The sequence below is a fragment of the Vulpes vulpes genome, chromosome 9 (genome assembly GCF_048418805.1).
Source record: "Vulpes vulpes isolate BD-2025 chromosome 9, VulVul3, whole genome shotgun sequence".
Lineage (NCBI taxonomy): Eukaryota > Metazoa > Chordata > Mammalia > Carnivora > Canidae > Vulpes > Vulpes vulpes.
Genome location: NC_132788.1, coordinates 4,500,821 through 4,524,449, shown reverse-complemented (window position 1 = coordinate 4,524,449; position 23,629 = coordinate 4,500,821). Strand labels below are relative to the sequence as shown.

The 23,629-nt window shown below is 45.6% G+C and overlaps 1 protein-coding gene across 2 annotated transcripts in view; it reads right to left on the bottom strand.

Moving 5' to 3' along the window:
* IQCA1 (IQ motif containing with AAA domain 1) overlaps positions 1-23,629 on the bottom strand; it is a 145,011-nt gene that overhangs the window by 26,284 nt on the left and 95,098 nt on the right. For both annotated transcript variants that reach the window (XM_072719089.1, XM_072719090.1), the window contains 3 exons: positions 21,175-21,257; positions 14,427-14,534; positions 10,587-10,786 (listed from right to left, as the gene is read on the bottom strand). In XM_072719089.1, the coding sequence (XP_072575190.1) occupies positions 10,587-10,786; positions 14,427-14,534; positions 21,175-21,257 (391 nt within the window). The remainder of the gene's footprint in view (positions 1-10,586; positions 10,787-14,426; positions 14,535-21,174; positions 21,258-23,629) is intronic.

Genomic DNA, 23,629 nt, shown 5'->3' with positions numbered 1-23,629 from the left:
TGGCGGAGGTGGGTGGCTGGGCCCGGCGAGGGCTATGGAGTGGGCCCAGGGGGTGAGGATGCTGATGGAGCCGGAGGGCTCAGGGTAGGGGGGGCCGCCCCAGAGCCCAGAGAGGTCCGAGGTGCAGGAGGGGAGTGGGGAACGCAGCCAGCGCTGGCCCGAGGGGCTGGCAGTCTGGAGGTCATTGGGGGCCTTGGCAGGGCGTGGAGGGGACAGAAGCCAGGTGATGGTGGCTGAGGCATGCACGGCAGGGACCCTACAGGGAGCAGAAGGATGGGGAGATGGGAGGTGGCGTGGGATGGGAGGGGAGTCAGGAGAGGATGACCTCCGAGGGAGCGAGAGGGAGGACGGCCACCAGCGCAGGCTGCACGTCTGTGAGACAAGGGAGGTTGGCAGATACAAAGGGCGGACAGACCAAGCTTTGAGAACATGGAAATTCGTGGAAATTCTGTCCTTTCTTATTGCTGTGCAAAAGCAGTATTCATTAGCAAAATTTTCAGAATGCCTATTGAGGCACACAGACTCTGCCTCCTCTGTTCAAGTGAATTGTCAGACGTTTCCTGTCTTTACAGACCGTCTTCGACGTGCATTATTTCCCAAAATCAGATTGTTTCCCAACACTGCTTTACGTTCTGGTTCACCCAACATGAACTTTAGTTCTCCAACATCATTTTAACACGAAGTCCCATAATATATTGGTCGAAACTCCTGTTCTTGAACATTTGGAAGGTTTCTGCCTTCTTACAAAATTAACCAGGGCTTCAAAGAGTTTGGGGGCGCAGGAAGGGTCATTCCCTTAGAACGAGGCCACATCCACAGCTGCTGGGTCTCAGGGCTTGTGTTTTTCACGTTTTCCCCCTTCATCGTCAACCTGCCCTCCTGGAGATTCTCTGCTTACAGTGTCTCCAGCCGTAGATAGGTGTACCTGTTTTTCTATACTCTTCCCCTTAACGAGTATTAACAATAAAAAACTCTTTGCCAATTTGTTAATGAAAAATGGTATCCTTTGCTCTTTTAATTTTCATTTAGCAATGAAAAGCCTTCATTTAAACTATCCACAGATAGTTTGAGGTCATGGGCAATTAGATGTAATTAATTCATAATTGAACTTTCCAGAAGTTACACAGGACAGTTTATTTCAGCTGCCAGTAGAGGGCTCTTCAGTCCTATCAAATATAACCACAAATATAACCTCAGTTTCATGTCAATTCTGGGAGGAAGATGAATTTCCACCAACATGTGCTTTTTCATATTCTGGGGAGCTCTATCAAACAATTAAAGACTTCTCCTTTCATGAGAGTTTTATGGCTTTGATTTTTTTGGCTTTAATTATTTTTTTAAATCTCTAAAGAAATGCTGTCAAACATTCACCATCAGGATTAGATTCTCTTGGGTTACAATATGATAGCCCCACAATGAAAATTCTTTGTGTGTGGCATGCTTGAATTACTAATATGATTTACCCAAGTGACTCCTGGAAGCTTTGGAGGTTCTCTCTGAAAATGTCCTATTTTGCTTGCCTTAGAGAACTTGACAAAAAACCAGCTATTTTTTTTCAATGGTTGAGTCTCAGTTTATCAAACTGAAAAGGGCCATTCACTCCACTCATCCACTCAACCATCCATCCCTCCATCCACCCACCCACACAGCCATCCGTCCATTCATCCACCCACCTACCCACCTACCATCTACCCATCCATCCATCTATCCATCCACCCACCATCCATCTATGCACCCACCATCCATCTAACCAGCCACCTACCCCCACCCTTCCTTCTTTTCTTCTATCTATCCTCCCATCCATCCATCCATCCATCCACCCACCACCCATCCATCCATCTACCCACCCATCCTTCCTTTCTTTCATTCAACCATCCACCCATCTATCCACCCACCCACTGATCCTTCTTTTCATCCATCCATCCATCCACCCATCTATCCACCCACCCACTGATCCTTCTTTTCATCCATCCATCCATCCATCCATCCATCCATCTATCCATCCACCCATCTGTCCACCCACCCACCAATCCTTCCTTTCTTTCATCCATCCATCCATCCATCCATCCATCCATCCATCCATCCAAACATCCATCCATCCATCCATCCATCCATCCATCCATCCAAACATCCATCCATCCATCCATCCATCCATCCATCCATCCAATCACTTGCTGTGGTGTGATCAAGCTGTGATGTATCAAGCTCAGTGGTGGGAGACAGGAGTGTCTGGGGATTGAGAGATATGGTCCCTATCTGCATAGAGTGTGTAGTTTCTGTGTCTGAATAGGAATTGCTGGGGACAGGGAGGCAGCCACCAGTGAGCTGCTGCCATGTTGGGGAGGAGTTGGAGAGGTGTGCATTACTCGGGGAGGAGGGAGGCTCATGTTCCCAGACTAGAGTCACTTGGATTGTCTAAACACTTAACATGTAAAGACATTCTGTTCTGTATTTCCACTATTTAAAAATAATTAAAATTTAAGTTTCCTTGCATTTCTTTTGAGATTGCAGAAATTATTTCAAGTCCTCACTGGATGTTAGGTGGGATAAACCATAAATGATACTCAAAAGAAGGACAGAGTTGTACTCAAGAATCAGAAGCCTGGCCGGCCTGACCCTGTATGGAAAAGAGGGTAAACTGAGGCAGAGGAGAGGACCAGGAAGGAGCAAAGATGCAGGTCCAGTGGATAGCCTGTGGCAGGTGCTGGGAGGGGAATCAAGTGAGTGCTAGCCACAGGAACACATTGATGCTATTACTAATTATCAGGCTGTATTCAAGCGGAAGTTGTCTGGATGCTGGTAGGCCTTAGGCTTACAAACCACCTGGACTTCCCTTTGGGACCCCTTCTCCTCCCCAGCTCACTCCCAGCCATACTAGGGCTAATGGTTTCACACCAAACTGCACTGACTGAGCCAACTTTGAGCAGCATGGGGTTAAAGCCTATGTGCATGACCGTCCTCAACTTCCCATGGCACATTCTAGCCACATTCGAGACCTTCCCTGATTTTGGTGTTTCCAAATTGGTTAACAATTCTTTAATACCTGTGGATTGACCCTGGTTCTAGCCCATCCCCATTAGCCTTCCCTGGAACAAGAGCAGATGGACACCATATTTATGGTGATTTACAGCCCACAGAACGCCTGCACATCCCTTACTGACAGATGATGCTTGAGGCATCCACGGTCTGGGGCCCCCCTCCCTGTGGAGTCCACTGTACTCTCTGTAGCTTCAGCTCACCTTTGCTGTGAACCTAAAACTGCTCTAAAATATAAAGTCCATGCTAGGGAAAAAAAAAGGTTTTAGTGTCCATGTGCACTGCCTTCCTCAACCTGAAATTTCCTCATAATGCAGTGAAAGGTGACCTGGCCCTGTGACAGCAGACTCATTCAGGACTTAGCATCATCGGCCCCTCTCTTTTATTTTCATACCTGGTGCTGCATCAGAGCTCATAAATTCTGTTCACCCCTCCTTTCACTCCCCCCTCTCCTTCCTCCCTTTCTTTCATGGGAGCAGATCTGTGTTTTGCAGTCAGATGTGATAGGTGTTTGCTTTATCCTTATTGAATTCTACTTTGTGAAGACGACTCCCATAGTTATCACATTTATTACATATGTGTGTGTTTTTAAAAAAAATCATCCACACACAGCAAAATACCTTTGCTTGGGTTGTTAACCAGGAGTATAAGCTTCCATGAGCTATAGAAGCATAATTGGTTGGGCTCTCCATCACCTGACTCCTGGACATCTGGGCAAGAACCCTGGGCATGCGGCCATAGGCTGTTGGCTGTGAACCCAACCAGGAGCCCCTGGTGGGTGGTGCCAAGGCTCGAACAACATCACGGCTTCCTTTTTGTCCAAATATGCAGGCCAGTATGGGCCATGTGGCTTAGACCTGACACCGGGTCTGAGGGGCGACCTCCCTCCAAGTTTGGCCCACACTGGAAGAGAGGGAGGACTCAAGGACCACAGGGAGGAGAAGACATCTCTCCCAAGATCCAGAGCATGAGACAAGGCATTCTCTGCCTGGATTGCCTTCCTGGCTCTGCTGGCCTCCCTTCTGCCTTCTCATGGGAAGGATGGAGGGTCAGGAGAAGGGGTTGTTGGATGAAGGGGGAGTTGGAAGTCGTCAAAACCTGCCAGGGTGCCAACAGTATGCGGTAGCTTCTAGTTCCTCACCTTCTCATGTTGAAGTGTCCCAGGAATGCCCTTGCCCTTGGGTTACCATGAGGGTCAGACACTTTGACCCAGGAATGCCCTTGCCCTTGGGTTACCATGAGGGTCACAGCAGCCACAGTCTGGGAAGGATGGAAGCTTCCCTCCCCTGGAGGCCAGTTGTGAGCCATGGGACAGCTCTGGGGTCAGAAGTGGACTTAAATTCAGATGCCAGCCTGAATTTGAATTTTGGGTCATAGAAAGTATTGTCAGCCTCACTTTTCTTGTCTGCAAAATGGAGACTTAAATTCCAGCCTCATCAGAGATTGGTGCAGTTAAAAAGGAAAGTGTGTGTAAACTCCCTTAGCATGTGCCAGACTTCAGGCCAGATGAAAACCCTTCCTGCTTTTCCATCCTGATGTAACGTCATGAAGACCCGAGGAGGCTGGTGCCTCACCTTCTTGATTTCTTCTCCTTCTTCTTCCTCCTCCTCCTCCTCCTCCTTCTTCTTCTTCTTAAAAATTTATTTATTTATTTTAGATTTATTTTAGAGAGGGAGCAAGAGTGCAGGGAGTGGGGCAGAGGGAGAGAGAGAGAACCTTAAGTAGACTCCACACTGATCATGGAGCCCAATGCGGAGCTCTATCCCACATCCCTGAGATCACGATCTGAGTTGAAACCAAGAGTTGGATGCTCAACCGACTGGACCACCCTGGTGCTCCTCCTTGATAACTTCTTTTGTCCACAAAATATGTATTAAATAGTAATCGTTTATCACATTTCTTGTTAGATATATTTCTAACATTTCTCTGCTAAGTAGGTGTATATTCTTTTCCACATGTAGCTTTAGTCTGGGAGGGCGTTTTAGACAATAGTGGCTTACTTGTACAGTAAACGCATTTCTTCAAGAAACTCCTTATCTGAGCTGTTAATCTATTAGAATTATTGTGTGTGAAACAAAGGAACCCACAAGAAATAATGATAAAAATGGATTGGAATTTGAGCCCATGAAAATAAATCGGAGGTGCATTTCTACATTTTCATGCATGTGGAGTGTGCTGGGTGAAGCCCTAAGTGCCACCAGCCAGAAGTGTGCAGTCATGATGGGTTTCCTAAGAATCGCATTCTTGACTTCCTAGAGATTAATTCAGGGATAAGAATTCTTTATAAGGAGACATGATGAGTAACAGGCCCTTCTGTTGTATTTCACTTCTCCAGCAAATGCTGAAGATCCATAGTCTGCCGCACACAAGCCACAGCCTATTCTCTGGCTCACATAACACAGGAATACACTATGGCTTCTTGCCCTTGATTTTTCAGCACAGGCATAATTTCCTGCTTTTCTTTGGTTAATTAAAAGCAAATATCTCTTTGCAATGCAGATAGCTGCTCTGTCAGTCATGCCAGGACACAGTGGCCTCACTGCACATGATTTTTAATTGAATGACTCCCACTCCTGAGACCTTTGTGTCTTTCATTAATCAGTTATATACATGGTAAAGGTGAGGCTTAATGAGGTATGTGTCAGGCATTCTGACATGGGGTGGCCTGGGTGGATAAACACACTGTTCCACATTTTCATAATTTGACAATTGGCATTTTGCGGCCTGCATGTCAGTATGCAATGATTCTAATAAATGCAAAGATAGCTTACTTGATATCAAGATGACCTCTCAGCAGCAGAAAAAAATAACTCCTTGAGAAGTTATTTTTGAGAAGAGAGAACCTCAGGATCATATCACTGGCTCTGTTTTAGAGTCGAGCCAGGAGCAAGCGAGCCATTTGGTAGTAGGGAGAAGAGGCTTACTTCAGCTCTACTTCAGCTAAAGGCAGAACAATGCAGTTATTACGCTTGGTGGCTCTGGACCCAGATGGTGTGGGCTCACACTGCAGCACTGCTAGCCAGGAAAATTACTTAAATGCTTTACACCTCAGTTTCCTCATCAGTAAAACGAGGGTAATGATAGTGCTTACTTCATAAGGTTGTTGTAAGGGTTGAATGGGCGAATACATAGAGAGGTACTAGAACAGGCTCTGGTATATACGGATGCTTATGAAATGCCAATATTCTAATATTTACATGCTTCTGTTATTTGACAATGTCAACAATCAGATGTTTAAGAATGAATGAATTTAGGGTTTTTTTCTCCCCAGGGTTGGGGCAAGAGGATAGGTTTCTTTTACTTTTCCTCTGAAGCACTTAGTGCTTAGAGCTCAGTGGGTAAGCATATGAGGGCACAAGCGAGGCTGCTGGGCTTTAAATTCCAACTTGTGTTCACATCTTTGGCTAGTCTCAGAAACATGCTTGCATGCTAGAAGATTCTGAGAAGCTCAGTGGAGAGCAACAGTTGGGAAATTAAAAGCACACATCTGAGCCTTTGCCAAGTTAGAGGTGCTTGTTAAACACTCCAGTCTTCCCACTTAAGGCTCATTAAAATAAAAATGATGTGTTAGGACTAAAAGATTCACTTTAGACTGAGGGCAAAATAAAAATAGACTTACAATAACAAAATGCAAAACAAAACCTTTGCAAGCTCAAGCTCATCAGCCAGTAATTTAGCTGCTTGTCAGGACAAAGCCCAGCATGCCTGGAGTACCAACAACATATCATCCATGATGTCTAGTATACAGATAACAATTATTAATGATATGAAGAAACAGGAAAATGTGACACACGGTTAAGGAAAAAAGTCAATAGAAACAAACTCCAAGATGACCCAATATTGGAATTTGCAGACAAGAACTATAAAGCACCTCTTAAGTTCAAGAACTTAAAGGAAAAGATAGTCATGTTGAATGAACAGATGGAGTATTGCAATAGAGAAATAAAAATCTATAAAAATAAGCAAAGTTGGGATCCCTGGGTGGTGCAGCGGTTTGGCGCCTGCCTTTGGCCCAGGGCGCGATCCTGGAGACCCGGGATCGAATCCCACGTCGGGCTCCCGGTGCATGGAGCCTGCTTCTCCCTCTGCCTGTGTCTCTGCCTCTCTCTCTATCTCTCTGTGACTATCGTAAATAAATAAAAATTTTAAAAAAAAAATAAGCAAAGTTAAATCCCATAACTGAAAAGCAAAATGTTAGAAATAAAAAAAGGAGCCACAAGATAGGCTTAAGAGCAGATGGGCAACATTAGAAGAAAAGGTAAGTAAACTTGAGGACAGACTAATAATAATTATCCAATGTGGAAACTAGAGAGAATAAGACGTGAGTGACTCATGGAACAGTATCAAGCAGTCAGATATACACGTGATTAGAGCATCCAAAGGAGAGGAGAGAGAAAAAAAAAAAAACCCAACAACAACAACAACAAAAAAAAAAAAAAACAAAGGAGAGGAGAGAGAATGGGGCAGAAAAGATATTTGAGGATACAGTGGCCAAAATTTCTGAAATTGGGTATAAAACATATATTTATGGATTCAAAGATCACAGTGAGCCACAAGCAGTTTAAGTACAGAGGAAAAACAAGAGCATCCAGCACATCACAGTAAAACTGAGGGAGACCAAAATAAAGAGAAATACTTAAAATCATTCAGGGAATAATAACACATGACACACAGGAGATCAACGGTTTGAATTTCTGATAACTTTTTATCAGAAATAGGAGGTAAGAAGATGATGGAGTTACATCTTTAAAGCTTGGAAAGAAAACTATAACCCAGAATTTTATGTCTAGCAAACATGCCTTCAGAAATAGAGGTGTTATAAAGGCATTGAAAAATCAATCAATCAATCAATCAATCAATCCAGTGAAAGCTAAAAAGTACTTGTTGCCACCAGACCTGCACTGAGAAAAATGCTAAGTAAGTCCTTCAGCTAAAAGGGAAATGACACCAGGTGGGAACTTGGATTGGTAGAAGGGAATGGAGAGCATTGAAAAGAGTAAATACAAATGCTAAATCCACCCCCCCCTTAATTTCTTTAAGAGACAAATGACTATCACAAATAATGCAAAAATAATAGCACTCTATCATGGTGTTTATAACATTACTACAAGTAAAATGTATGATAAAAACCTAAAGGTCACAGGATAACAAATGGATTATATCGTTTTCACAGTTTTGTGTAAAACAGTACAATATGAACTCGGTGTACACTGTGCTAAGTTAAAAATGACTATTGTAATTTGTAGAGCAATCACTACAGAATAAGAAAGAGGTTTTGCTAAAAAGACAATAAAGGAATCCAAATAAAGTAATAAAAAGTATGGCATTACCCCAAAAGAAACAGGAAAGAACAAGCAGAAGAATAAAAGAAGAGATGGGGCAGTGGAGAACAAAATAGCAAATGGTGGACTCAACACAACCATACGAAGAACTGCATTTAGTGTAAATGGGCAAAACCTCCAAATAAATGATGTATCTGGTCAGGGTGAATAAGGAAGCAAGACTCACCCATGTGCTGTCCACAGAAAATGCACCATAACCAGAAAGACACTGAAAATAAGTTATCAAGAAAGTTGATGTAGCTCTAATAGTATGAGGCCAGTAGCCTTCAGGACAAGGAGTATTGCTAGAGATAAAAAAGGGACATTTCATGATGATAAAATAACCAAACAGGAGGTCACCCCCATCCTAAATGTGGACACAGCTCCTAATGTCTGTGAACACAAACCAACAGAACAAAAGGAAGAAATACATGATCACGGTGGGAGCTTTCAACACCCTATGGCAGTAGGTGATAGGACAAATAAACAACAAAAAAATTAGAAAATGAACAAGCAAGTCATAGAACAAGAGACAATATTTACAACACGTGTGTCTGGCAAAGAACTCATATCCAGAGTATACAAAGAACTTTTGCAAATCACAAGACCAACCACGTAGTGAAAAGTAGGTGAATGACCTGATAGATACTTCAAAAAAGAAGTTACATGAGGACCAAAAACCCCGTGAAAATGGTGGCTACACGGTTGTGTACATTTTTCAAAGCTTGCACTTGAGATGTACACTTAAGATCTCTGCATTTCCCCATATATAATTTTTACCTTAATAAAAATGGTGCAGGAGGGCAAAGAAGAGCTGCACCTAGGTTTGAACCCCAGCTCAGCCACGTGGCCTTGGGCAAGTTACTGGACCTCTTGGAGGCCCAGGGTCTTTATCTGTAAATGGGATGAGGATGGACTCTTCATGGGGCTGCAATGTAACAACACAAAGAGGCGACCCAGCTGGTCCATACGAGGCGAGGTACTCTCCTAAACAGCTTAGTGGTCTTTACTCCCGACCTGCCTTCCTCCCCTCCCACCTCCCAGCTCTTCAAAATTCTCTCTCCGTGGATTCCTGCAGGACAAGCAGGTGGGGAAAGGGGAGGGGGGCCATGTCCTGACTCGCCGCAGTGGTGGGGATCATGTGGCCAGGAGAACAAAATCCCATCGCCATCACGTCCTCACTGTGGCTGTCAGCATGACGTGGAGAAGGAACCAGTCCTATGGGCAGCAGGCAAGCGCCCGCGTTTATCTGTGCCTCCGGGCCCCCGAGCTGATGCGCAGCTGACACCTCGCCTCAGGTACGGGGGAGTCCTTGCTAGGTGGGCATCTTTGCGCAGTCAAAGCTGGCTTATCTGGCGTTCTAGCAACTATAATGGAATAGAACAGCATAAGGACAACCAACTCAAAGAAATAACAATGAAGTCCTGTGAGGTTTTAATATTAAAGATGAGTGTTCTGTATCCAAGTGCTTGACAACTTGCTAATCCTTATGTGTATAAATGCATATTGTGTCCCGATGTGTCTGTCACCTACCTATTTAACACCTACCCATTACCATCATCACCCACATCTAAATAATATCAGAGAATCATTGCTTTTAGGGCTGACAGTACCATTGCTTCATTTTGGTGGTACGAGAGAGACGCAGGGAGGGGAAGAGCTCACCTAAGATCACGGGGCTGGGTCGTGCATGGATCTTTTAGGGTATCCTATCCTCCAGCCCCGAAATCATGGAGCATTTACCTTCCCCTGTGGTCAGCTTAGCTTCCTGCAGGCTCCTCCGTCTCACCTGTGTGGGGAGCGCATGTGCCCAACGGACCATACCCTGGCAGCTCACACCATGTGTGTAAGATCACCCCAAAATGCAAGTGGCTGGCGTCATTATGGAAGGAAGGAGGGAGCTGGAGAGAGAAATCGTGGCTTATGATTTCAGTGACAGGTAGGGGCATTTCAGGAAGGATTCCTGTGGCAGGAGGAGGCTGATCTGGACGGCGGAGCAGGGATGGTTAACACAAAGGAAGAAGCTGTTTCTCCCTGTGGGATGCTCGACCAGACGAGGATGAAGTGACTCACAGCAGGATCGGGGAGTTCAGGAGAGATGGGTGCGTCAGCCTAAGGCAACCATCTGCCAGGGTCCCTGCTCCTTGGCTTAAGGACATTAACGGCGGGATTTGAACACGTGATTTGAACCAGGGAGGGGGACTGGAAACCAAGAAATGCAACAAGTACCTTGACGACCACATGCAGCATCATCTGCAGGCCGTTCTTGCCTGGGTACTTCCCAGCGATGTTCGCTGCCGACAGGTTGAAGAGGTTGGCGCCCGTTTCCGTGCAGAGGGCGTGGACCAGCATTTTCTTCCCTACCCCGGATGGCCCTGCCAGCAGCAGGGACTTCACCAGAGGAGCTTTCTCGTGCACCGTTGCAGAACCTACAAAATGCAGAGGCACAGGCTCTACAATCCCGCAGAGAAGCCAAGGGGCGCTGAGACCGGGATCCCTCACGGCTGTCCCTGCAGGGTGTGACCCCAGTTTCTGCAACAGTGATGAATGTGTCCAAAGCATTTCTACCCGGAGGCACACCTCACCGTCTTAGTTGGCCCATGACACCTTTGATTTGTAGGTCAGGGCTCCAGGTGGGACCACAGGATCTCCTTGCTTATTCTGTACGTGGCTTTCCTGCTGCCCTCACCCTAGAATTTCCTCCAACTCATAATTCTAAAGAACATTCCTGCCATAACTTACCTCTGGCATTTTTTTGGGGGTGGGGGGAGGATCTGCTTGTCGGCAGTGGTGTGACATTCTCTGAAAGCTTAGGGAAAGGAATGTGGACACGCAGCCGGTCGGGGGCCTGAGAATGTTCGTTATGATTCTCGGGAGGAGAAGGAGAGAACCGAGAGCCAGGTGCGGTTCGGCCCCGGGTCCCAGCCCGGCAGTGGGGACAGAGTCCACGTGACTTGGGGCTGCGGGGTGCCTCGAGTCACCACGCAGGCACTCAGAGGCCGTCGCACTGTCCACGTCCTCCGGGGCTCTGGCTTGAGTGTCTTCTGTCGTCCTGAACACAAGTGGAGCGCGGGGCGGCACTAAGCAATTCTAAAATGAGATCCTGGGAAGTGCTGTGGTCACAACGTCTACTATCATGGGACTCGGCTTTGGTCAGCCACTGGGCATCTCTGACCAGCGGCAAATATACTCCTATTACAATTATTATTGTGCCTTCCGCCCCCCTCCCCCGGGGTAACTGAAAACGTATAGGGAATTTAGCAAAGGAGCAGAAACAATTTTTATGGTTCCCTAACATAGACTTGGGATCCGGTTTCGAGCAAGTTCTGTTGAAAATGCAATGACATAGGCACGCTCTACTTGGGGCCGGCGAGGGCTACGATACTGTCACACGGTGATGGAGATTCTCTGTCTCATGATGGGAGACAGACACCGTCTGTCGGGCGGCCGTGCAGCCCCTGGTCCCGGGGCCGGAGGGGGTTCCACGTGGAGGGGTCTGGACTTGCTGTGCAGGGCTTACGGCCGGGCCGGGAGCTGACCCCGAGCGGACGTGACCAGACGGGAGGCTAAGGGTGCTGAGATCGAGTGAGCCACGGAAGGTTCAGAGAGGAAGGTAACTCCAGGTCGGGGTTGGCGGGGGCGGCGGGGTGCGGGGGGCTCAGGCCTGGCTTCCGGGTGAGGGTGGCACCTGAGCTGGCCTCTGAGGGGACAGCAGGGCAACGTGCAGAGACGAGGGCTGGGAAGTCAGGCAGGCAGTGGGGAGCGGCAGACAGTTGTTACCAGCGATGCAGCCGAGGCTGGGGAGGGACACTGATGCGCCCGTAGGGGTCCCTGGGGGGCGTCTGGGGGTGCAGATCTGCCAAGAGTGCTGGCCGAAAGCAGGGAGCACGGAGAGGACCATGCGAGGACGGAATCCGGGGAGGGGCAGCGGGAGGGAAGCGGCAGGACGGGGTTGGGGGGATCCATTCACTCCGGGGAAGACGGGGTCACGGGGGTCACTCAGAGAGGGGGAGGTGGCGGTCCCGGCAGGCCTCTGCACTCGGGCCTCGCCGGCCCCTGCACAGCGGATCGGATGGGTGGGCACCCCCGCCACGCGGGCCACGGCTTCTCCTGCTCACCCCGCCTTTCAACGGCAGATTTAACAAATACGCAGGACTGCTGGGAGGCAGAGGGAATGTCGGGGCCTCTGCGCATTTACCCTTTCGGGCTCTCGGCTCCCGAGGATTGAAGAATCACAAGGGGGCTGGTGATCCGCATCCTTCCTAAACCCTGCTCGGCCACCCCTCTGACCCCAGACTCTGAGGAGATTCCTCAGGATCCTGGAAAGGCTCACTCATCTGTAAGCGTGGGGATGTTCACCTCCACTGATTCTGTGGGGAACTGAAACGATGCGTGTAAAACTTGTCAGCACCCTGCTTCTTCTCCGTGAGTGCCCTCCTCCCTCCATGTTCTGTGGGACAGTGACATTTCTGGGAGGGTGACTGGGGGGATGCTGACCAGATGCGTCCTGGGTGCTCCCTCATGTGCCCAGGGGGCTTGGAAAGCTCATGCCTCGTCCCGGGAGCCCTGGCTGAGGCTCCTGGGGCTCTGGAGGCCACCAGGTGCTTGCGTTGCCCGGCCCAGGGTGCACAGTGGCTTCACGGTGTGTCCTCAGGGCCCTCTGCAGAGGGGCTGGGTGGGCTGGTCCTGGCAGTGGTGACCTGGACACCAGGGCCCACAAACACATCCCTTGTAGTAACTGGTACCCTTCTAGATCTATGAAGTTTAAAGGAAGCACTTGAAAGCAGACCTGTGAATGTACTTGGCCGTCTGGCCTCTTTGTGTCTTGCAAACACACATACGGGTCCTGAGAAGAGAGGCCCGGTGGCTCTGGGGGAGGTGGGCAGCCCATAGCGACTGCAGGATCCGCAATGACAACAGGAGGGCTCAAGTGGGATGCGTCTCGACCATCCTTCTTCTGATGCTTTTAAGCCAGTTTGGAAGCCACATCCATCATTTTTTATCCTCGAGCCAAGGATCAAACACACCGCCCCCCTCATGTCCTAGGAGTTCCATGAAAAACACTCTGGGTCTTGGCGCTTTCTGCTCTACTGCTTTCCATCACGCTGTGATGAGGGCTGGGGGCTAATTACTTTATTGGCATGGGCCTCATAAATATCGCATATTTGTTTTGTTGACCCCCAAAGTATCATATACTTATTTATGATATATTTTATATATACCATATATATATATATATATATGAAATTTATGTTGACTCCCAATTCCACTTACTACTTCGGCATTAAATTAAAAAGAGGAATGAACTATTTCTTGCCCGTAGGTCTAGGTCAAAGGGGAACAGTATTATAAGTGCCCAAACGATTCCCATACTGTTTTAAAGCCAGTCAAACAAATAAAACATGATTTCTACTCCAGAATTGCCATCAGAGCAAAGCCTGGCTGGGGTTCCTGCCCCTGCCCCTGCCCCAGATGACTCAGGTCATGCACATAAAAAAAGTTATTAAAATGATAAGGGCGAAGGAAAGCAGCAGATAGCTCTGTGACAAAGAGCCCCGCCCTTCCTGCACCTGTCGGCGCGCTGCAGACGTCTGGTCCGTTGGCCCCAACAATCACGGTCGAATTGTATTTAGCAGTTAGAGTGGACGTCGGTGAAAACCGGTGGAGCCCTGATCCTTCAGATGCATGAAACACACTTTCACTGATTCATGAAAGGCCGGCCTTGTTAAGGGCCTAGTAACAGAAGCCTGTGTGTAAAAGGCAAGCCTAACATTAGCCCTTTGTCTAATTTGATTAATTTTAATTGCAGGTGCTTGCTTGGGTTATTATCTCTCTGGATGATTGCCGACGGGACCTTCAGTCCAGAATGTTAAGCAGGCACACCAAAGCGGTGCCGACGTGCCCCGCCCCGGGTAGCACCCTCCTGTGCTCTCGGGATGCAGGGTGGCCAGAGAACTACCCTCCCTCGAAACTGTCAGCACGAAGAGTTCCACCAGGACGAGGCTGCCAAAGGCGGCAAGCTAGGGCACCCCTGCTCCTTGGAAAAGCACGAGTGTGTGGAGTCTTTACCTAGTGGCAAGATCCCGTACAGGGCGATGAGCTGTCTGACATCCAGGAGCGAAGGCATGGGTTCTATGGACACCTGGCGAAGAGTGGTCCCCAAGTAACTGTACTCTCCTAGCGGAACAGAAACAGCATAAGTCAGTGGGAGCCTGGGCTGGTCTGAGCTGCATCATTCTGGCACTTGCAAGACTAACACAGAATGCACAGTCAACACTTCTGAGCAAACAGAATGGTGTTCCCGAGAGTCATGAAGAGCACATCTTCTCTCAGACAAAGGCCTGGAGGAAAACCCATCCCGTCACGATAGCACTGCTCTCCTGGCTACGGTCACGGGGAAGTCTGCTGAGTATGACACTAACCTCCCGGGATTTCTAAAAAAAATAACCTGTGAAATATCGAACACGTGAAGTGGCACCAAGTTCTAAGATGAAGGACATGCAAAGTAGACTAAAACATGGTAGGCTTTATTTAATTCGCACTCGAAGCGATTACGTCTAACATTTGCACAGACTTTAAAAATAAATTATTTAAGATCCATGTGGAATTTGTACTGGAGCAGTGTAAATCTGAACCTAAAACGCAATCATTTGAAAGGAAGGCTATGAGTCTAATTTAGGATAAATAGAAACATCTCCTTTTGAGGGTAATATTCATTTACATTTTTATCATTTTCGAAGGATTACCAAAGGAATAATACAGAAATAAATCTTTACAGGTTTAATTAGAAGGCATCAAAGGTCTTAATTGTAACTAGTCATAAATCTGAAGTGTTATTTTCTAAGTAATTTAGATAAGGTCACCAAGAAAATTAGTTTGCCTGTCTCCATTTGTCATGAGGAGGGACCTTTATATGCTCATACGGTTCTCTCTTGATTTGTACCTGAATCTGAAGGAAAAATATTCAATGCATGAGTCACAGTGTCTGGACCATTTTTTCCCTGACTTTTTCTTTCTATAAGAGGTATGGATCTTGCAGAGCTCTTGATGTTCTATATGTATGTCAAATATAATGCACTTACGTGTATGTGAAATAAAAGCTTTTAAAGCATTTTTGAATGCTACGCCAATTAGAATTAAGGACCAATAATGCTGGCTGTTTTGTTGTGGAGGGCAGGCTCCTACATGAAAAAAAAAAAAAAAGTCCTTGGCAAGGGACTTTGGAGAGAATGAGTGATAGTGAAAGCTTCCACTGCGGCTTCCGATCCCCACGCTTTTTAATGAACAGGTAATAAATAGGAGAGTGGTTAATTTTGCCTTCACTAGAGCTGGAAGAGATCCTGTAGCCACCACTAAATCCGGGGCTTATTGCTGTAAACATGACATTGGAGGTGATCTGAAAGTGACCCCAATTTTCCTGCTTAAATAAATCCATATTAATATACAGATGCACCATATTTTCTAGAACCTAACAGATTTTATTTAGACACATCATATTAAGTTGAATTAGTGGGTGTTGGTTCTGATGGCGCGAAGGACACGACCAGCCCCGGCCACCTGCCAAGGGCTAAGTCTCATCCTGGAAGCTCGTGGCTGTGTTTGGCAATCGCTGGACGTGGAAGCCATAAGGCCTTCCCATCCACGCAGGCAGAGCTTAGAAACTTCAGGATTCCCTATATGGATACCAGGTCTTCCGCCAGAGAGGGAAGAGGGAAACGGTGGAAGAAAAGGTATTTTAAGTCCAAGGCATGATCAAAGGCCAGAAAGCCTACAACAGTGGATGCAAAAGAAACAGGGGATGTGTTGTGGGTCGGCCAGTGTTTCCTTACAATTCCTATGTTGAAATCCAGATCCCTGATATCTCAGAATGTGACCTCATTTGGAAATAGGGCCGCTGCAGATATAACCAGCGAAGGTGAGGTCCTTAGGGTGGGTCCCAGTGCATGACGACTGGTGTCCTTTACAAAAAGGGGCAACCTGCACACAGGCGTGGGCACGGGGAGGGCGTGTGGAGTGGACGTGGGGACGGGGAGATGCAGCAGAGTGTCACAGGAGCTCGGGGACAGCGGGGCGGCTGGGCAGGAGGGATGGCAGTCAGAGCAAGAGAGACAGGGGTTGGAGGGAGGGGGCATAGAGGCCTCAGTGAAGCAACAGCTTCTCCCTCAGGCCCTCAGAAGGAACCAGCCCTGCCGACACCCTGATCTTGGGCTTCTGGCCTGCAGGCTGTGACGGCATGTTTGCGACACCTGTTTCAGCAGCCCTAGCAAACTGGTACAGAAGGAGTGAAATAATGGGAGAGAACGGGGACATCAGAGCAGGGAAAAAAAATAACGAGAAATCAAAAAGTAATTGAGAAATAAAGGTGCCAATCGGCCTCTAATACTCCATTCTGCGCCACGTAGCATAAAAAGGGTATGAAGAACCGAGCAATTTTGAACAAATCGTAGCTTCCTAAATACGTTCCTGGGGGATGAGGGGCCGAGGCTCATGAGCAGACGTGCTGGTGGACATCCTGCCACCTCCACTCCTCCAACGACAGGGACCGGGACGCGTGCTGCATGCTTAGGAGTCAGGAACAAATTAACATCACAAAAAGACATGAAAATAATAATGATTTCCCATTTCTAGACTGTTGGGTTGGACGCAGGCCGCCCAGCTTCCAGGACAAGGTCAGCAGAGAGTCGGCTCCAGGCTGACTTCGTGTCATGACAGCGCTGCTGAGACGGTGCACCTGCCCGGGCATCATCTACTCCGAAGCTTTGGGGGACGGGGTGGGGGGGTTCATGTGTACACGTGTGAGTCATGCCGTCTACGATGTTGAGTTTTCTCCTCTGTAGGGCAGGCTCTGAACACCCAGGAGAGGGTCCCAACCCAGTAACTCTGGCCTTGGGTCAATGCTCCCCCAAAAGCCCAGTGGCTGAACCATGAGTGGGGCCAGCTAATTTGGGGGGATATTAATTTATGATTAATACTATCCTCCCTGTATTTTTGCCCTGAGCCTGCCAAAGGCTGGGAGAGAACGCCGCCACCAGCAAGAGCAGGACAATAGCTAGCTCTGCGCCAGGCCAAGCATGTCCCGAAGGCCTCATCCCCTAACTCATTATTCACAGCGATTTAATGAGGTCGGAGCTGCTCTTATTCCCCTAATTGTGGAAACTGAGGCACAGAAGGATCCCATAAAGGGCGAGGAGGTCGGGGAGGGGACATTCTGTCTTTCATATTTTATTTCTCTTGAAGCATTACTTACTCATTCTTGCCTGCATGGCAATTTATCTTCTGAAATTATTTTTTCTCTTTATTTCTAATATGCCTTGAGTTTCGTCAGCTCATTTCTGAGTTTTTCTAATTCCATTTCGTGTATTCTTACATTTCTTCTGTAATTTTCTTATTGTGTTAGCTTGCTTGAAACAGTGCGCTCCATTTACATGTCTTTTTGTGATGTTAATTTGTTCCTTCTTTCTTTTTGATAGAAACTTTGCATAGGCTTTGATCTTGGATGTTTCCAAGACGTTAATTTTATATGAGACAGCATTTCTATACTTTTAGAAGTAAATTTGGCTCTGGGTAGCTTTTTAATTGTCATGGAGCCCCCTCTTCTGTTGTTTCCAGATAAATTAAAAGCACAGTGGTGTGTTTTGAGGTGGCCGGACCCCTCCGGGTCACAGATGCTGCGGCTGCCTTAGCTTCCTGGTGAGTGCTTGCTGGTTGGTTCGGTGTTCCTCTGTTCTGTGTCCCTAGTGGCTTGTACTTTGAGGTTTGAGGGGAGACCTTGTCATTTAGTTTTGGTGTAAATGTTGTCTGCAGGTTTCCGTCTTTGCTGTCTGGATGCATTGTCTATTTTTATGTGGGGATTTGGCACGATCCACTGCTGTCTTTCAAGCTAAGGAATCTTAACAGGGGAAAAAAAAAAAATGGAAAAGCCCCTGTGGCAGAATGACCAATTTTGTTAGACTGGGTCATTTTCTTTTTCTTTCAGATTTTTAATTTAAATTGCAGTTAGTTAACATGCAGTGTGCAATGCCGGTTTCCGGTTCATTGATTCATCACTTACATACAACACCTAGTGCTCATCACAAGTGCCCTCCTTCATGCCCGTCACCGTCTAGCCCATCTCCCACCCATCTCCCCTCCATCGACCCTCAGTTTGTTCTCTAAGAGTCTCTTAGGGTTTGTTTCTCTCTCTCTTTTTTCCCCCCTTCCACTATGTTAGTCTGTTTTGTTTCTTAAATTCCACATATGAGTGAAATCATATGGTATGTGTCTTTCTCTGACTGACTTACTTCGCTTGGCATAATACTCTCTAACTCCATCCATGTCATTGCAAATGGCGAGATTTCATTCTTATTGATGGCTGAATAATATTCCATCGTATATATACCACATCTTCTTTATCCATTCATCTGTCGATGGACATCTGAGCTCTTTCCATGGTTTGGCTATTGTTGATAATGCTGCTGTAAACAACAGGGTGCATGTACCCCCTTTGAATCTATATTTTTGTACCGTTTGGGTAAATACCTAGTAGTGCAATTGCTGGATCATAGGGTAGTTCTATTTTTAACTTTTGAGGAAACTCCATACTGTTTTCCAGAGTGGCTACACCAGTTGGCATCTCCACCAACAGTACAAGGTGGTTCCCCTTTTTCCACATCCCCACTGACATCTGTTGTTTCTTGTGTTGTTAATTTTAGCCATTTTGACAGGTGTAAGGTGGTATCTCATCGCGGTTGTGAGGCATTTCCCTGATGGTGAGAGATGTTGAATATCTTTTCATGTGTCTGTTGGCCATCTGGATGTCCTCTTTGGAAAAATGTCTATCATTAGACTGGGTCATTTTCACTTGAATTCACTGTTAAGTGTCTGATTGCAGTCACTTTGGCCTTCAGTGTCATAAAGATGCTGCCTGGAAACGGACAGATCATTGCAAAGTCCAAGATGGGTAAGAAATCAAACAGAAGATGAGAAATAGGTTCATTATTTTTGGAGACTCCACCTTGTGCCGTGTACTGTATAAACACTAGAAATTCAGCGATGAACAAAAAGACACAATGTCAAAAGAGATGGCAGTTGAGGAGAAGTCAGAGATCTCAATCACAAGGAAAGGGTCAGGGTTCTGTGAAAAATGTCATTTTTTCACATGAACAGAATTAACAGAACAAAATCAAGGGAATCCAGGAGAAAACCCTTTAGTAGTTGAACAAGAAACACATAAAAGAAATAGAAATCCAATATATAACCCAGTATATGTTGTGGCAAAATTCTTTTACTATTAGGAAAAATGAATGCTCCTCCAGACCCTCAAGAAGGAAATGTAGCTTTATTTCAAAGGGATTAAAGTAATCTTTTTTTTTTTTGATCAGAGGGAAATGTCAACCTTCTCGTTCCTACAGGCTAAAATTAAGTCAGTGTACAATATAATACAATAAAAGATAGAGATTCCATGTTTCTACATGGATGCCACAACAATTTAAAAAGAGGGGGGGAAGGACATATCTTTCTAGAAGAATGGCACCTACTAAACATAGTGAGGATGAAAAAAAATAGAAGACCCACCTTTTATAACCCCCCTAGCAGTAATCAAAGCAGGCAAAAATCATCAGTGGATGATAAAAACTTTAAGCCAGTTGGGAACAGATTCTCCAGAGCTTTGAAGAATCTCCCCTATCCCCAGGTTATTCATTAACTACAAAGGTTAAAGTGAAGCTTGACAGTGGAGAAATCTGGGGAACAGATCTTCGGCCAGTGATGGAACTTAATGTCCCCAGTGATGGGACACACATGCTCCCAGCGTGAAACACTGAGGATATAATATCACCTGTGGAGTCTGCCTCTCAGAAATGTGTAACCCAAATCCAGTCACGAGGAAACCATCAAACCACGTCTGTGGAAGGACAGTCTGTGAAACAGCTCGGACTCTGACACTGTCAATGGTGTGAAGGATGTTGGGTTGGAGGTTGTTCTAGATCAAAGGCAGGAAAGGCAACTAACCAGATAGGAGCACCACAGCCACCGTCCTTGATTGGATCTTGGATTCAGAAAGACAAACATTTATAAAGGACAATATTAGGACAATTGGGGGAGTAGATCGCTTCCTAGGTATTAAGTAACAGCATCGTAATAATGTCAAGTTGTCTGAGTGTGGTTATTCTTTTGTGGTTATGTGGGAGAATGTTCTGGTTCATATGAGAATGTTCAGGGAAAGGGAACATTATACCTGCCTCAGGGTGCTGGGATTAGGAAGAAATTTTTATCTATTTTATTTATTTATTTATTTATTTATTTATTTATTTATTTATTTATTTATGATTACTAAGAATTTTAAGTGTGCTTTCAGGTCATTATGTTTTTGTTTTTGTTTTTTTTTTTAATTAAGAGAAAACATTAGTTGGGGATGCTGATAGCAAATGTCCCCCCTCCTTCTTTTCAGCTACTTCTGTGGTGGCCCTTTCTGGTAGGAATTCCTCCTCTAAGAACTGTGTGTTGTGCAAATGCCAGGTGCTGTTCCCTGGGGCATTTTGTTTAAATCTGAAAGTGTGAACAATTCCTTTCCTCAGTTTGGCTTATGCCAGCCAGAACGCCTCAAGGAACTTTGCTAGTAGGCTCAGAGAGAGCTGGGAGCGAGCTGGACCTGTGCGTTCACAGCACGGAATGAATTAAAATCAATTCGGGCCAACCAAAATCAACCACAAGCCACCACGGGGGCCAGGTTTTGGTTTGGACAGAAACGCAAAGGAAACCTATTTCCAGCTGTCGGGACCTCGCAACCCAAGGGGCGACATATGTGGTACATACATGTGTTATTCTTGGTGTATCTTACCGATGTAATCAGAGAGGTTAACTTTCAGAGCCTGGATCAGCAGCCCTTCTTCCACCAGTTCCTTATACAGAGACTCAATGGTCCTGGTGATAAAGCAGACCAGCTATTCCATGAGCAGACAATAAAATCAGCATTTCTGTTAATCACATACACAGAGAACTTTCACCAGATCTATTTCTAAGCACATTTGCATCTATGCAAATAAGTTGATTTTTGGAAGCGTTTCTCCAATTTGGGGGACACATTAGGCTTTAAAAACAATACTTTTGCTCATCCGTGTGTACGTCTGACGTTTCCCATTAATAAGAATGATATCTGTGGGCATCTGAGACCAGCTATCGCTCCTCCAGTGTGCCCTTTCATTAGTCCTTGTGACGGCACAGATATGAATTAGAAATTGCCCAATAATAGTAGCGCAATGGGCCCACAATTATACATTCAGTTAGCATCTGCAAGCCGTAGTAGATCATTAATCCTTTGTGAAATTGATGTTTCCTTTTTAACCCAATAGCATAATAGTTTAGGAGAAATATCTATAAAGAACAAAGGCTTATAGGGGAGCTAATTCTACTCCGAAAGACAAATGTCTAACACAGTGAGTGTGATGATTTTTTTTTTTTTGGAGGATGTTATACTTTTCCTTAGTGTTTACAGATGTCAAAACCACTTCCCTAAGAGGGCCTTGGGCATATAGCCAGCACACTGGTAATTTATACTAATTGAGGGAAAAAATCAAGACAGTATCCCACTTAATGATTGAAACTCCCAGTGAAATTAACTGGGGCTTGGTTTGTAGGAATTTAGATAGGTCAAGCTCAAACATTGAGTTTAATCCTTTGAGATGTTTTGCCTATTCCCTTTTCATTTCTAGGGGCCTTATGCTTTAGTTCTACCCGAGTCTTTCTTTAGAATGAAGGATTGTAAATATATTAACTATATTTCACTAGTTCTTTGTTCTATGATCCAGGTTAATGTGAGCAAGAATATCAGTTATATTTAAGCCAAATACCATTGGGATAAATATTAATTCAATGACCCCATTCTTCAATTGACCAGAATTTTATTCTTCCAAATATATTTAAAATAGTATTTAAATTAAAATAACATTTAAAATTCTGTGTTGAATTAAGAAGGTTTTAATTGTAATGGGATTTGGGATAACAGTATCTGACCAGTATCAAGAAAGTACCAACTGTCCTTTTTTTTTAAACTAGAATATTGATTTAATGATAAACATAGAATATATGCATAAAATGTTAACATAAAATTGAAGAAGATTCTCTAAAACAATCAAAACAAAATACATGAAGAAGGTTGGAACAAAAGCCTGTATTTGGATCTTTCCAGTGAAATAAACTTCTGTTATGGAATAAAACATTTTCAACTTTAAAACTACCTTAAATATGATAAAATACTGGTTTCAGGTTGATATTAACTCGATGAGAAAAATGGAAGTTGTCTTAGAGTGTCTTGGTGGAATTGGCCTTAGTCCAGAGATGTAGGGTCTCCAAAATTGAAATGAAAAGTCTTCTAGGAATGAGACAGCCAGTTACTTCTATACTTTTGGGCATAAAAGTGAATAAAACAGTCCTGGTCTCTCTTTATTTCACTAGAGAACCACTTTTGGCCCATTTACGGTAGTTCAATTATACAGAAGCAAGTGTAAGAACATATTCAATGTCTAATGGACATTGTTCATGAGCTACATACGTGTGATCTGTATTGTTAAAGCTGCATTTTATTTGGTAAACTCATCTTTATATGCACGAGAATGTGAATGATAAACCTGAATTTAGTGGTCAGTCATATTGGTTGATTTGATTTTAGCTCTGGTTTGTGTCTGGATGAGGCACTTAGCATGATCTTCTTCACCTGAAAGATGTACTTGGTTTTGGGGCTAATGTAAGAGCAAAGGAGAAAGGTGGGTTTTAAAAGCTACTACAAAATAGCTGTGTCCTGTGGCACTGTGTGCATTCATAGGTTGGACCCCTGTCTAGGGAAGGGAGCCCCCTGGGTCCCCAGGAGGCATTAGTGCTGGCACTTGGAGGGATTGGTGCCCTAGGAATAGGCACCTGACTCTCAGGATGCTGACTAGGCCCCTCTTAGGCATCAGTCAGCTATAGCATCTTGACTTTGAACCTGTCCCCAGATGATGGAGACTCAAGTGAGGAAACCTGCCTCTATGGGTACCCTGTGCGAGCCTTTTCTCTACAGACCCAAAGCCCACACACCCTCTGGCTATCTTTCCAGGGGCTACCTGGCAGGCTTCAGGCATGTGCACTAGCTCTGGTGTGCTCTGGCCTCCTCTCTCCTTCTGGATGCTTCTAAGCTGGCTTCCTTTCTCATGGATCCACTCTCAAGTAGTTTGGGAATGTATCCCTGGTAGGCAGGGGATGACTAGAAAACACTCCCAAACAGGGGAGCAATATGTATGTGACACCCATTAATAAAACCC